General features: G+C 51.0%; 2 protein-coding genes across 2 annotated transcripts in view; one reads left to right on the forward strand and one right to left on the reverse strand.

Annotated features, from left to right (window-relative positions):
* The window catches only part of Slc39a11 (solute carrier family 39 member 11), a 407,103-nt gene extending 405,292 nt beyond the window's left edge, over positions 1–1,811 (reverse strand). Inside the window, exon 1 of the mRNA XM_051158984.1 lies at positions 1,766–1,811. The gene's annotated coding sequence lies outside the window, so the exon portion shown is untranslated. The remainder of the gene's footprint in view (positions 1–1,765) is intronic.
* On the forward strand, positions 1,337–14,863 carry Cog1 (component of oligomeric golgi complex 1). The gene is made up of 14 exons (XM_051158983.1): positions 1,337–1,692; positions 3,505–3,746; positions 3,866–4,047; positions 4,192–4,362; positions 6,574–6,730; positions 7,914–8,124; positions 8,780–9,568; positions 10,071–10,217; positions 10,419–10,580; positions 11,786–11,913; positions 12,598–12,706; positions 13,438–13,547; positions 13,624–13,702; positions 14,672–14,863. Exons 1-14 carry the CDS (start codon positions 1,378–1,380, stop codon positions 14,807–14,809), a joined length of 2,940 nt encoding a protein of 979 aa, XP_051014940.1. The 5' UTR covers positions 1,337–1,377; the 3' UTR covers positions 14,810–14,863.
* The last annotated feature ends 39 nt before the right edge of the window (positions 14,864–14,902 follow it).

Here is a 14,902-nt window from a genome sequence, read left to right on the forward strand (position 1 = left end):
ACTGTTCTTTTTTGTTTGTTTGTTTGTTTGTTTGTTTTGTTTTTCGAGACAGGGTTTCTCTGTGTAGCCTTGGCCGTCCTGGACTCACTTTGTAGACCAGGCTGGCCTCGAACTCACAGCGATCCGCCTGCCTCTGCCTCCCGAATGCTGGGATTAAAGGCATGCGCCACCACGCCCAGCAGGAACACTGTTCTTGCTAGGATGTCACAAATAAACAGCTTACTGAGAATCACTCTATTGCTGTGATGTTTGCCTCAAAATTGTGACGGCGATGAATGGGAGGGACAACGCGGAGGCTGTGATGCGGGGCTGCTGAGCACAGAACACTGTTGTCTCTGTGTTAAGGCAGGCATGAACACTTCAACAGTGACGGTTTACAAAACGAGGGACCCTGAACTGACTAAGAGCAGACCAGAACGTCCAGGTTTCCTTATTGGGTCAATCTTAGGATGTCCAATCCTCGAGCAACATGGACTCCCCACCGGCCTCCAACACAGGAGGACTGTAACAGGAAAACATGTCTTGTGGCTACTAAGCATATTTAAAATCAACTAACCAGCAATAAAGTAAACAAATGCTTTAAGAGGTAACTTCCGCAAAGGGGGCGGGGCTCTTTCTGATCAACAAACATGGATTCAAACTTGTCTTCCTATAAAGTTGCACTTGACCAACGATCCTAAAAACAAAGGAGCCGGGACTGCTGTACTCAGGCAAAGCCCACCACAGCTGTCACTCAGATGCCCAGCTGGCAAAGCCAGACATTAAGAAAGGGTCCTAAGACAGGGTCCTGGTTGATGTGATGGTCTAGCCAGGGACCAGGCATGCACTTAAGAGTGATGACAAAGCGACCATGGCTATGTCTTCACCATAACTAACGTCCCTGTGAAGCTCTTCTCGCCCCAGGAAAGAAAGGGTTCGGGTACGACCCATGGAGTTCCAGACCACTATAAGGCTTTGGCTAGCAAGTACCGATTCAGCACAGCGGCCTTTAACTACCTCGCTTCTCTAAAGAAACAAGCGCACAACGGGCAAAGGCGATTGCCACCAAACCAGATAACCTCCATGTAAAGTTCTATCCTGAGACCTACATGGAGTTCGAAATGAACCTCCTGCAAGCTGTTCTCTGACCTCCACGTGTACCTGTTTCTGTCGCAGACACGCCCTACACAGAAAGCAGGAAGGAGAAGGGAGAGAGGGGTAAGTTGTAACAGTAAAACACAAGCGCTGAAGGGCAGGCAGCACTGCCACCGTGGCTCAGGGATAGGACCAACACGGCTCCCGACCTAGCGGAAGTACTTCCGCCCCCATCCAAGATGGCGGGGGGGGCGGGACCGGGTTGGCAGGCGGAAGCGGCCGGTGGATCTGTGGCTTGGCACCATGGCGGCCACGGCCGCCTCCCCCTCGCTGAAGCGGCTAGATCTGCGCGACCCCAACGCGCTCTTCGAGACTCATGGAGCGGAGGAAATCCGCGGGCTGGAGCGCCAGGTTCGAGCCGAGATCGAGCACAAGAAGGAGGAGCTGCGGCAGATGGTGGGCGAGCGGTACCGCGACCTGATCGAGGCGGCCGACACCATCGGCCAGATGCGCCGCTGCGCCGAGGGCCTGGTGGACGCCGTGCAGGCCACCGATCAGTACTGCGCCCGCCTCCGCCAGGCCGGCTCCGCGGCGCCCCGGGTGCCGCGAGCCCCGCAGGTCAGTCCGGGACCCGAACCCGTCACGTCCCGCCGCCCTCACCGCCCGGCGCCGGGCGGACCCCACCCCTCACCTTCCGCCGGGGGAGCCCGCCCCTCACGCAGATGTGTGCTCCGGGAGGCGTCTACCGGCTTTCCTCCGGACTCTGCTCCGCTCCCGAAAAGCCAAGCGGCCTTTTGCTCCCTCCCGGAGCCTTCCCGGACTTCCGGACGATTCCCTCGCCGCCCCTGGGTTCCCCGGGCTCTCCTTCCCTTTTAACTGAAAACGCCAGGGGTCTCTCGACAGTCAAGGCCGGATTTCTACCCTTTGCTCGCTCGCACCTTCTCGTCCAAGTCACTCATTTCTCATCCCACCCTGACCCCAGGCCTGGAGAATTTGGGGAGGGCAGCCTCAGCCGACAGGCCCTCCCCCTTTTAGTAGGTGAACAGTTTCATTTTGGGCAACGAAGGCTGGTCTAGAAAGTTCTAACCATCCTATCTTCCTCCCTTGAAATATTAAAGACCCTGTGCGTACCATGGGGTGGGAAACACATCCTAGCATTGGGTGTTGGCCTTGGAATGAACAGAGGGCCTAACGGGAGGGTAAATATTTTTTTTTTTTACCTGGGAGAACTTACTGTAACAGAGATTACAGAAGCGCTCTAACCCTCATTTGGAGCTAGCTCTCTCATGCATACCCGCGTTTCAAAAAATTCCAAGCCAAAAAAATAACTGGGAAAGTATGATGAAAATGCACAAAAAAGATTGGAAACATATCGGCCCTTATCACTCCCTAAGCTGTACACTAAGTACAGTCCCTTTCTCAAATGTCCAGACTTGGCTGGCTAACTTCGACTGTATAGGCCTGGCTTTAGAAACATTTTGGTTTTCGTGGTTAGGACTGATGCATTCTGGGGCAGCCGTACTCAGGCCTTTTTCCCTTCACATCACTGGAGCCTCCTCACTCCTCTCCTGAAACTTACATGCTAAGCAAAGAAATAAATCCATGAGAAGCTGAGTTTTTGTTTTTAGTGTTAGAATAGCAGCAGAAAATATTTTAGCGTAAAAGTAATAAATCACCAGAACAGTTACGTCCTTTTAACAGAATCGTTTGGAAGGAAGTGCTTTGGGCATGGGTCCTTCAATAAGGACAGCTGAGATTTGGACACTGAAGTCTCTCTGTTGCCAGCTATGCTGCTGTATAAAAATATTTGACACTGGATAATTCAAAAAGAGGAGAAACTCATTTTCTCACAGTATCGAGGCCAGGGAAGTCCACCGTCAAATGTTAGCATCTGACATCTGTTGAGGACCTGCTTGCCTCTCATGGCAGATGGGGAGAGGCACAAAAGAGCCAAAGCGGGCCCGCCCCTTACCTGCCCCCTACACAGCACTAAAGAAAATCATGAGGTGAGAGGGCCAACTAAGAGGCCTCTCTGACTGAGCCAGATAAAGATTTGGTACAGGGATGATTTTGTTTTTTGTTTTTTTTTGGGGGGGGGGTATTTTTCGAGACAAGGTTTCTCTGTGTAGCCTTGGCTGTACTGGACTCACTTTGTAGACCATGCTGGCCTCAAACTCACAGCAGTTCGCCTACCTCTGCCTCCCAAGTGCTGGGATTAAAGGGCAGGGAATGGTTTTTCAAGACAGAGTTTCTCTTGTAGTCCTGGCAGTCCTGGCCTCTCTTTGTAAAGCAGGTTGGCCTCGAACTCACAGAGATCTGCCTGCACCTCCTGAGTGTACCTGGCAACGCTTCAAATCTTGAACTATCCCAAGTCTGTATAACCGGCGCCATGTTTTTGTTTGCTCTTCTGACGTCCCTTCCGCCCTTCAGCCACAGCCACCCTCTGAGAAGTTCTACAGCATGGCTGCCCAGATCAAGCTGCTATTAGAAATCCCTGAGAAGATCTGGAGCGCCATGGAAGCCTCTCAGCATCTCCAGGCCACACAGCTGTACCTGCTCTGCTGCCACCTGCACAGCCTGCTCCAGCTGGACTCCTCTCCCTCCCGATACAGCCCCATCCTCTCGAGATTCCCCATACTCATCCGGCAGGTGGCAGCAGCCAGCCACTTCCGGTAACTGAGGCCCCGCTCACTTAGCCCCCACAGAATCACCCCCTGGGTCTTCTTTCCTGATACACTGAGGCACTTTACCCCAAATATTAGCCAGTCCTTCTTGATCTTTGTCTTTCAAGGTCAACTATTTTGCATGAGAGCAAGATGCTTCTCAAATGCCAGGCTGTGTCGGACCAGGCGGTGGCCGAGGCCCTCTGCTCTATAATGCTCTTGGAGGAGAGTTCTCCCCGCCAGGCCCTCACAGACTTCCTGCTGGCCAGAAAGGCGACTATTCAGAAACTTCTGAACCAGCCTCACCATGGTAGGTGTGCTTTTCTCTAAAATGCGACTCTTCAACAGGGGATGGAGGATAGAGCAGTGTGCCATGGGAGCCTGAGGCGTCCAGCGTTCTGTGTTCAGCCTTGCCAAAGGGGCCTGTTTGAAAGACCGTGGCTTCTTCTTACAGGCGCTGGTATCAAGGCCCAGATTTGCTCTTTGGTGGAGCTGCTGGCTACCACTCTGAACCAAGCCCACGCCCTTTTCTACACTCTGCCAGAAGGCGTGCTTCCAGACCCATCGCTGCCCTGTGGTTTACTCTTCTCTACCCTGGAGACAATCACAAGCCAGCATCCCACTGGTGAGCTCAGAACCCGCTTCCTCATGCATAAAACTCATCTGCCACATCCCAGCTGCTGTGCTGGGCTCAGGATAAATCAGTGAACTGGGAAGGTTGAGACCCCTGCTTTGTGGCCCGTCCTGGTTGAGCTGTAAAAGCCAATCGATGCTGGACCTTCAGAGGCGCAGGTTGCTGTCTGATGTCAGTTGCGGTCATTGCTGTAAATGCACGGTACCGGTTGCCCAGAACACTGGAAGGAGGACTTCCCTGGGGAAGTGACGCTGTACAGAAAGCTGAAGGTTGGGAGGAGTTAATGAGGGAGGAAGGGACGAGAGTCCCGTAAAAGGAAGAGCAGGTTCCAAGTCCTGAGTGGAAGATGCTAGTGTATCTGAGGAGCTGAAGAATGCCAGCAGCAAGCAGGTTTCCAGAGTGAAGGTCTAGTGAGAAGAGGCCTGAGGCATGGCCAGGGCCCAGGTGATGCACAGCTGCGTGGGCCAGGTGTGAGAGGTCACTTTGTCCAGAGATCAGGGTGTCTGCATTCCATGATCTCACAGGCTCGCTCCCTCTGCCATACGCCCTCTTGTATCCCATATTTCTTTGGGGCAGTATTTTCCCAGTTATAAGGTTTATATGTGGCAGTGGAGTCCTGCAGGGCAGACTGATACTGAGAGCTAACAGAGGCTGTCACCATGGTCCAGGGTCAGGCATAGGGTTAGGACTTGGGTTAGAAGGGAGCCATAGAGATGGAGCTAAGTGGGCATCGATCTCTGTTGAGAGGACTGCAGATGAAGGCGCAGCTGTAAAAGCCCATGGGGAGGGAAGTAGCCGCCTTAACTGAAGAAAAACTGGTTTAGGGATGGCGATGGGTTTGCATTTGTAGATGAGACACTGCAATGGAACTGAGGTGTGAGCAGGTGTCTCTAGAAACACAGCTGCAGCATGCCTGCAGATGGCAGCATTTGCAGCCACAAGTGACAGACAGATCTTGGATCCTAGGACTGCAGGGTCAGGTAGGGCTGCCAGCAAAGTGAACTAAGGAGGCAGGCACAGGTAGAAAGGAAGTGAGTACAGCACAGTTACTCCCCGAGGCGCACGCACACACACGTACGTGCTGGCATGTAATCATTTACCCCTCTAATGAAAGCTGAGTACTGACTGACCTGCCCTGGTATAGGAAAACAGACATATACGGTTTCTTGCAAGGGCCTTGTGTTTCAAGCTGAGTGGCCTCTTACAGAGGCCAGTGAAGGGCAGTACCCAAGAAGCACAGCGCAGGCCTGTGGGATGACCAAGGGCAGGTTGTCAGCGCTTGTTCCCTTTGGTCTTCAAGGAACCTAGGATGCCGAAGGAAGGAAAATGAATAGCTTACCCTTTCTTTGACAACGTAAGCTCTGTTATTAAAATGTCAAGGACTGGTGGGCACAGTGGCATGTACCTATAGTCCTGGGCACCTATTGACTCAGAAGTCTGAGGTAGGAGGACCACTGGGACTCAGGGATGGAGGCCAGCCTGAGCGACATGGCAAGACCCCACGTCAAACATGGGGGTGGCAGGGGGTGGGGGACTGGGGGTTGGGGTCGGGGGACAACAACATGACACTGCACAGTGCTCTTTCATTCCTTCCCTTGTTTACTCACCGGTCTCTCCTGGCCTGCGCTGTTGTTCCCAGCCAGCAGATGGCAGCGTGGGGCAGCGGCTGTGTAGTGAGGGTCCACATTCCCTGCACTCCCTTTATCCACGTTGACCCACTGGAGGGGGAGGAGAACTAGGTTGGAAATTCCCTTACAAGTTTTAAATTTTTTAAATTCTTTTTCTTTTTCCTGAAGACGGGATTTCACTGCGTAGCTTTGGTTGTCCCAGAACTCGCTCTGTAGTCCTGGCTGATGTCAAACTTGCAGAGCTCTACCTGCCTCTGCCTCAAGTGCTGGGATTAAAGTCGTGCGCCACCACCACCACCACCACCACCCAGCTCTTTAGTTCTTTTATTTTATTTATTGTGCATTGCTATTTTGCCAGCAGGTATGTCTCCGTGAGAGTGTCAGGTGTCGGAAGGTCTGGAACTGGAGTTACAGACAGCTGTGAGCTGCCATGTGGGTGCTGGGTATTGAACCCGAGTCCTCTAGAAGAGTGGCCCGTGTTCTAACAGCTGAGCCATCTCTCCAGCCCTTCTTTAATTCTTAATATGCTGCTGAAAGCACAGCCTGTATTCTTCTCACTTAGTCTTTTCTCTAGGGAAGGGCATCGGTGTCCTGCATGGGGAGATGAAACTATGCAGCTGGTTCAGACACCTGCCAGCCTCCATTATGGAGTTCCAGCCAGTGCTACGGACTCTCGCACATCCCATCAGCCAGGAGTACCTGAAGGACACGCTGCAGAAATGGATCGACATGTAAGCAGTCAGAAAGCATCCCTGAGGCTTGACCTGCACGCAGCCATCCAAATGGCCATGCCTGTGAGGCACCAAGGTTCTCAGTCACCTGGGGAAGGGGCCACATGTCAGCCTCCCACTCAGGGTGCACTGTTACCTCTGTCCCCACTTAGTACTTATGGGGGGGAGAGTGAGGAAGCTATTTTTTTTCATTGGCTGGAGAATTGGCTCAGCAGTTAAGAGCTTTTGCTGTTCTCCAAGAAGACTAGAGTTCAGTTCCCAGAACCCACATCAGGCAGCTCACACCCAACTACTTAACTCTAGCTCCAGGGGGATCTGTTGCCTCTGACCTCTGAGGGACACACACACACACACACACACACACACACACACACACACACACGTCTACATAATTTGAAATAAAATCTTTAAAAGAACTAATTTATCTTTCCAAGACAGTAAGTACGGGCTTTTCTCCTTATGTTGGAGGTCTGACTCCTCTGAGCTTTTGTTTACTGCGTTGGTTCTGAAGCCACGCCATGGAGCAGTAGACCACAGTTGGCCTGCAGAGTAGGCACAGACTCCCAGCTTCAATCCAGCTAGCAATGGGCTGATGTGCTCAGGTCAGAGGTTTCAAATAGAGTCTTATGAATTCTTCTTGAAGCTGGGCGTGGTGGCACACACCTTTAATCCCAGCACTTGGGAGGCAGAGGCAGGTGGATTGCTGTGACTTCGAGGCCAGCCTGGTCTACAAAGTGAGTCCAGGACAGCCAAGGCTACACAGAGAAACCGTGTTTCAGAAAAACAAACAAACAAACAAACAAACAAAGAATTCTTCTTGGTAATGATGTGAAAACCCCAAATGAAGGCCAGGTGTGCTAGTACAGGCCTTTAATCCTAGCTCTCCGAAGCAAAGGCAGACAGATCTCTTTGAACATGAAGCCAGCTTGGTCCACACAGCAAACTCCAGGCCAGCGAGAAATGCATAGAGAGACTTCTCTTTTAAAAACAATGCACAGCTGGGTGTGGTGGCGCATGCTTTTAATCCCAGCACTGAGGAAGCAGAGGCAAGTGGATCCCTGTGAGTTCAAGGCCAGCCTGGTCTACAAAGTGAGTCCAGGACAGCCAGGGATATACACAGAGAAACCTTGTCTTGGAAAAAAAAAAAAATCCACAGAGTCTAAGGAAAGTGGTCTTGTTACAGGTGCAGTGAAGACATTAAAAATGGGATCACCGACCTACTTATGTACGTGAAGAGTATGAAAGGTCTCGCGGGCATCAGAGATGCCATATGGGAGTTACTTACCAACGAGTCTGCCAGCCACAGCTGGGAGGTGCTGTGTCAGCGGCTTCTGGAGAAACCGCTCTTGTTCTGGGAGGACCTGATGCAGCAGCTCTTCCTGGATCGGTTACAGGTGCGGTGGGTGTCACTTGGGCCACCTGACACCCAAGCCTAGTGTGGCCTTCTGACTATGTTAAAACCTCCCTCATTTATTGTTTTCTTTCCCGGTTTTTTACATCTGGATTTCCTAAAAGTTAGATAGCAGGCCAGTGCCAGATGTTCCTCAGTGACTCTCTCTGGTCTCTGCCACACTGTGTTGACATGATTGGTTCTTTTTATCACTGTGACCAAAATAGCTGACATGAATAATCTGAGGAAAGATGTGTTTTAGCTCCGAGTTTGAAGCGGTCAGGGCATGGTCACTTGGCTGGTTTGGGGCCCGTGGGGAGATAGAACACGTGATCAAAGCATATGGTAGAGCTTCTCTCCCTTATGGCAAACAGAGAGCAGATGGGGGTGAGTAGGACAGAAAGACAGACCATAAGAAGACACTTCCAGTGTCCTTGCTGTAGTTAGGCCCACTTCTAAAGCTGCCACGCCTCCCAAAGTAGTGCCACCAACTAAGACCAAGGTGTTCACACCTGAACCTGTGCGGGCATTTCATCGTCAAGTTCTGACGATTATTGAGTGGTAGAGAGTGTTCTCGATGCCAGCATTAACTGCCATTTCAGCTCACTTGGAAACTTCCGTAAAGTAGCGATGACTAAAACTGCTCTTGTTCTCTTTAGACACTGACCAGGGAAGGCTTTGACTCCATCTCCAGCAGCTGCAAAGAGCTTCTGGTCTCAGCCTTGCAGGAGCTGGAGACCAACAACTCCACACCGAATAAGCATGTCCACTTTGAGCAGAACATGGCTCTCTTCCTCTGGTCCGAGAGTGCCACCGACCTGCCTTCCGATGCTGCCTGGGTCAGCGTGGCAAACCGGACTCACTTTGCCAATAGTGGCCTCTCCATGAAAGCCCAAGCAGTCAGCCCTTGTGTACAGAACTTCTGTTCCGCTCTGGACTCTAAGCTGAAGGCTAAACTGGATGACCTCCTGGCCTACCTTCCCTCCAGTGACACGCCACTGCCCAAAGATCCCACCGCCACGCACCAGGCTAAGAGCTCAGCCTTTGACAGATACGCAGATGCTGGGACTGTGCAGGACATGCTGCGGACTCAGTCTGTGGCCTGCATCAAGTCTGTGGTGGGCTGCATCCAGGCAGAGCTGCAGGCCACTGAAGAAGTCACACACAACCAGATGGATGTCCTTCACAGCACCAAGCTGCATGCAGTCCTCTTCATGGCCAGACTCTGCCAGTCCCTGGGAGAACTGTGCCCTCACCTGAAGCAGTGTATTGTGGGAAAGTGTGGGGGCTCTGAAAAACCTGCAAGGGAGGCAAGGGCTCTGAAAAAGCAGGGGAAAGGGAGAGCTCAGGATCTGCTCCCTGCACAGGCCCACTGGCAGGAAGTGAAGGAAATTCTGCTCCAACAAAGCGTAATGGCCTACCAGGTTTGGAGCTCAGCACTGGTCAAAGTGAGTGGCGGGACTTCCTGGGGGCCTTAGTGAGGTTTAGAAATGGGTAATGCTTGCTTCATAAGTGCTGTAATGTGCCAGGCAGCTCAGCCGTAAACTCTTTTTTTTTTTTTCCCCCTTTGGTTTTTCGAGACAGGGTTTCTCTGTGTAGCCTTGGCCATCCTGGACTCACTTTGTAGACCAGGCTGGCCTCAAACTCACAGCGATCTGCCTGCCTCTGCCTCCCGAGTGCTGGGATTATAGGCATGCGCTGTGCCTCAGCCTAGATTTTACAGCATGCCTTCCTCTTAGCAACCTGGAAAGGGAACCCTGCTTCTTGCTCTCGTGTGTCAATACATGCCAGGTGGCACCTGGCATTACTAAGATGGCGAGCAAGTACATTCTTCTTGCTGTATTAACATGCCAGGAGAGTGGTGCTAGATACTCCCTACCCTCACACTGCTCATTTTAATGCTGCCAGAGCCCTGAGGAACTCATGTGGCTCTTCCCCTTTTATCACCAGTTTTTGATTTGTGGATTCACTCAGTCACTGCTTTTAAGTGATGCTGGCTCAGTTTTGGCCACCGCCACCAACTGGGATGAACTGGAAATTCAAGAGGAGACAGAGTCTGGCAGCAGTGTCACGTCTAAGATCCGCCTGCCTACTCAGGTGAGTGTGTCCCATACTTGGGTCGCAAAAGGGAACTGCTCAGGGGAAGAAGAATGCTGCTGGAAAGCCATTTCCAGATGTAGCTTCTGAGCAGCAGCTGAGAGGACGGTGCTTGGCTGGAGAGGTCAAGTTGAATGTCCTGTGAGGGATGCATGTGCTTGCTGGGTGCAGTTAGCAATGGGTGTTGTTCTCATCTTTCAGCCATCCTGGTATGTACAGTCCTTCCTGTTCAGCTTATGCCAAGAAGTTAATCGGGTTGGAGGCCATGCCTTGCCAAAGGTGACCCTGCAGGAGATGCTGAAGACCTGCATGGCCCAAGTCATAGCTGCCTATGAGCAGCTCACAGAGGAAAAGCAGATAAAGGTAGGTATGCAATGTTTTCCCAAGCAAACAGACCTTCATCTTAGATTTGGGCAGTTTGTACAAAGGGTACAGAATGGTGTCATTGCCCAGCATAGGCCCCAGTGCCATATACATGCTCCATCCTGTCAGGAGAGGCATTCAGCTCTATGGGTTGACCCAATCTCAAGGCCAAACTGGTCATCGTGAAAGTCATTCATTCATGACTGGTGGACAGGGTAAAAGCGTTCACAGTAAAAAACAGCTGAGTTTTGGGTCCATTTGCCTATGCAGGCTCTGGGCAAGTCTTTAACCCCTTCATCTACTCAGGATTAAAGATAAGCCACTCAGCTGGGAGTGGCTTTCCTCACCCACAAGATGCATCCCTCCCATACCAGCAGCCAGAGGTTCCCTTTAAGATTGGGAGCAGGTCTTAGAGCCTCTCAGGCCTCCACTGGACCTGTGCCTTTGACCCTTTACTTATGCCACTGGGAACATTTAAAGGCAGGGCCAGTCCTGAATTAAGAGAATTTAGGGGGTGCTGGAGAGCTGGCTCAGAGGTTAAGAGCACTGACTGTTCTTCCAAAGGTCCTGAGTTCAATTCCCAGCAACCACATGGTAGCTCACAACCATCTATCTATAATGTGATCTGCCTCTTCTGGCCTGCAGGTGTATACATAATAAAATATAAATATATAATAAAAAATATGCATAATACATAATAAAAAATAAATAAATCTTCAAGAGAGAGAGAGAATATTTGGTGGTAGTCTCTCTTGGGCCCCAGAGCTCACAAAACTCTCCTCAGGCAAGAAGCCTTGCTCCTTTGCAGTAGCCACCTTCGGCCAAAGCCTGTTTCTTTTTTTGTTTGGTTGCTTTTGGTTTTTTTCGAGACAGGGTTTCTCTGTGTAGCGTTGGCTGTCATAGATGCACTTTGAAGACCAGGCTGGCCTCGAACTCACAGCGATCCGCCTGCCTCTGTCTCCCTAGTGCTAGGATTAAAGGTGTGCGCTACTACACCCAACCCAAAGCCTGTTTCTAAGGGCTGAGTCTCTTCCATGCTTTATAATAGAGCCAGGCTTCTATTTAACACTTTGGAGACAAACCTGGCCCTGTGTGTGTCAACAGTATCTTCTGAAACTATACAAAGCTGTAGTGCCAGCAGAGCCTGCAGCTGTTCAGGGAACCATGTAAAGAATGGCCCCTCACCAGCCAGCCTTCACTTGCAGAAAGAAGGGACATTTCCAATGACCCAGAATCGAGCCCTGCAGCTCCTCTATGACCTGCGCTACCTCAGCATCGTTCTGACCAGCAAGGGGGAGGAGGTGAAGAGTGGCCGGAGTAAGCCAGACTCCAGGTGACTATTCCAACTGAGGCACTCCCAATGTAGCCTCTTCCTGATCTAGTTAATAGACAGCACCCTACTTAGGAGGTTCCTCTTGGGATTTTCCCATTTTACGGTGGTGGGAGAGCATAGCATTCAGTAGAAGCCACACTTCAAGTCCAGGATTTAGGCCTCTGTCTGGGCCAGCGGTAAACACAATCAGGCAGTGTGCATACATGTATGAGCTGAGCACCTGGGTAGCCCCGAGGCCATGCCAAAGGGAAATAGTCCACATTGTGGTGTCCTGGGCACTAAGCTATGGTCCAGCACCATCTTAAGTCCTCTCAGTAGTGTCTATGTTGGTGTGTGACAGCATCCTAAGCTAAGGACCATCTAAAGCCCCTTTCCTGAGGCGCCTCCAGAGAGCCTGCCACATCCTGCACATTGACTGGGTTTCTAGTAAATACTGAGTCACTGTTTAACCAGTGGGTTAAATAATACCTACTGAATAAATGCCACAACCAGTTAAAGCCAGTCCTGTTTGCTAAGTGGAAGTTACGGTCTGGATGTAAGCCTTATGTCAGGCTGATTGTCCCAAGGATACGAAGCAGCTCAGCTTGGTGATTCCCACCTCTGGGGTTTCTATCGCAGTAAAACACTGCCAGGTTATTTTCTGTCCAGAAGTGTATAGAGAATACTGTTTGTGCCTCTTCTCAGGATTGAGAAAGTGACTGACAGGCTGGAGGCCCTCATCGACCCTTTTGACCTGGATGTTTTCACACCACATCTCAACAGCAACCTAAATCGCCTGGTGCAGCGGACTTCTGTAAGTAGGGTCACAATGTGACTAGAGAGGAGACTCAAGTGCCTTGGGTTCAGATTACAAGCAAACCTGCTCCAGTCTTCCATGCACTGGGGTGCGATACAAATAGCCACTTCCCAGAAGAGAATTAGGTAAAATGCCGTAAGCTAGGAGAGCCATGTTGGAGATAAGGGTTAGTGAAGGTTATTTATGTGAGCCTCACAAGAATACATGGCTGCCAACAGGATGGCCCCAACTTTAATGTGTGTGCTAGCAACCTGCCAGACAGCTTCAGTCTCCAAAGGCCCACATTAGAAAACAGACTCTAGAAAGCTGCCTTCTGACCTCAACGTGTATGGACGTGGACACACACACACCCTCTCACCCATGCCTGAGTGTGCAGACACATATACACAAAGAAAATAAATGTAGGGTAAACACAAGCATCTTTAATCCCAGCACTCGGGAGGCTGGTGGGTCTCTGAGTTCAAGGCCAGCCTGGTCTACAGATCAAGTTTCAGGACAGCCAGGGCTACAAAGAAACCGTATCTTGAAAACCAAAAAAAGAAAAACAAAACCTGTGAATTTTAGAAAAGAACTAAGTGGCTTGGAGATTCCAACTCATGGTACTGATTAAGGACTAATTCTGAAAAATTAACACATAAAACTGCATCCACCAAATGATGGTTAAAATGACCCACTGGTGAAGTGACTTGGTGTGGTGTTCTCTGTGCCCCTCCCTTTCTTACCTGCAGGTTCTATTTGGATTGGTTACCAGTACAGAGAATCAGTTTGGCTCCCGGAGCAGCACATTCAACTCCCAGGAACCCCATAACATACTGCCACTGGCCTCCAGCCAGATCAGGTGAGTAGCTCAGGAGGCTCTGCCCGGCCTGCTGCCTCTTCATCGCAATGAAACCTTCCTTCTTGTCTTGCTTGAGGTTTGGACTCCTCCCGCTGAGCATGACAAGCATGAGGAAGGCGAAGGCAACTAGTAGAGGCATCGTAACACAAGCTCAGGTTAGTGCCAAGAGAAGAGGCCTCTCCTGGACCTTCTAACCCCGTCCCCAACTCAGAAGCCCTACCCCTGCCAGCTTGTTTAGAAATAAGCAATTACGCACCGGATGGCAATGCACTAAGGCTGCTTTTAATGGCGGCGCAATAGAGTACAAGGTCTCACTAGCTTGAGCTCATAGAAAGATGCCCATTGACTTGAGCAAATAGCCTCAAATAGAAAGACACCCAGATCCAAACCACAGGCTGTGGAAAACCACACAGCCCAGGATGGAGATGGCTTCTTGCATTTTGTACAAAAGTGACTGTTGACTGGCGCCCCAGCACTGTGATCAGAGTGTGGGAAGACCTTTTTGTCTTCAGATGGTCCCGCCTGTGCCTTTAGTTGGGTGGGAGATGGGAAGAAACGTGCTTTCTCAAGCACTGTTTTATTAATACATGGTTTTGTTTCAGTAGGACGCCATCCACTAAGCCTGCCGGAGCCCTCCTGGGTATTTCTGGATTGTGTTGTGTACATGTGTGCTTGACAGCTTCTCTTCTCACAGCAGAGTTTGCCTTACTGTTAGAATTCCAGTAGAGTATCCTTTCCCATCTTCCTTGCCAGCAAGCCCAGGAAGATCCCAAGTCCTGGCAAACAGTCCTAAAAAACAACACTTCTTTCTGAATTCTGGGCTTCATGACAGTAGCTCCTATGTCACATGGCTGGCCTTTCCATGCCATGACCCTCAGAGGAGCAGGCCATGGAAGGTGTTGCATGTTAACTCCCTTCCTGGCATGGGCCTCCTTCACACTGTAGCTGTATCAGGCTAGACGCCACTCTGGTCCTGTAAGTCCCTCAGACCCTCTTCCTAGAGCCATCCCTGCTCCTCAGCGTTGCTGCCTGTGCTGTGTGGCCTGAGTGGGGTGCAGTAAAGGGGGAACAGGCAGGAGGCTACGGGTGGACGCTTAAGGCACTTCCTCTTCATCTGATGGCAGGTTGGCCCCCCGGCACTCTCCAGAGTAGGTGACCCAACGCATCCTGGCTCTTTATTCAGACAGCTCGCCAGCGAGGAAGATGACTCACCTGGACCTTCTTTATTCAAGCTGGCCTGGCTGTCTAGCATGACAAAGTAGCATGGTAACAATGCCCAGGCTCTCTAATTAAACACTACCGCATTGTTTTCCCTAGAGGTGCCTCTGCTCGTGTTTCTACACCACACCAATCTT

The sequence above is a fragment of the Acomys russatus genome, chromosome 16 (assembly GCF_903995435.1).
Source record: "Acomys russatus chromosome 16, mAcoRus1.1, whole genome shotgun sequence".
Taxonomy (NCBI): Eukaryota; Metazoa; Chordata; class Mammalia; order Rodentia; family Muridae; genus Acomys; species Acomys russatus.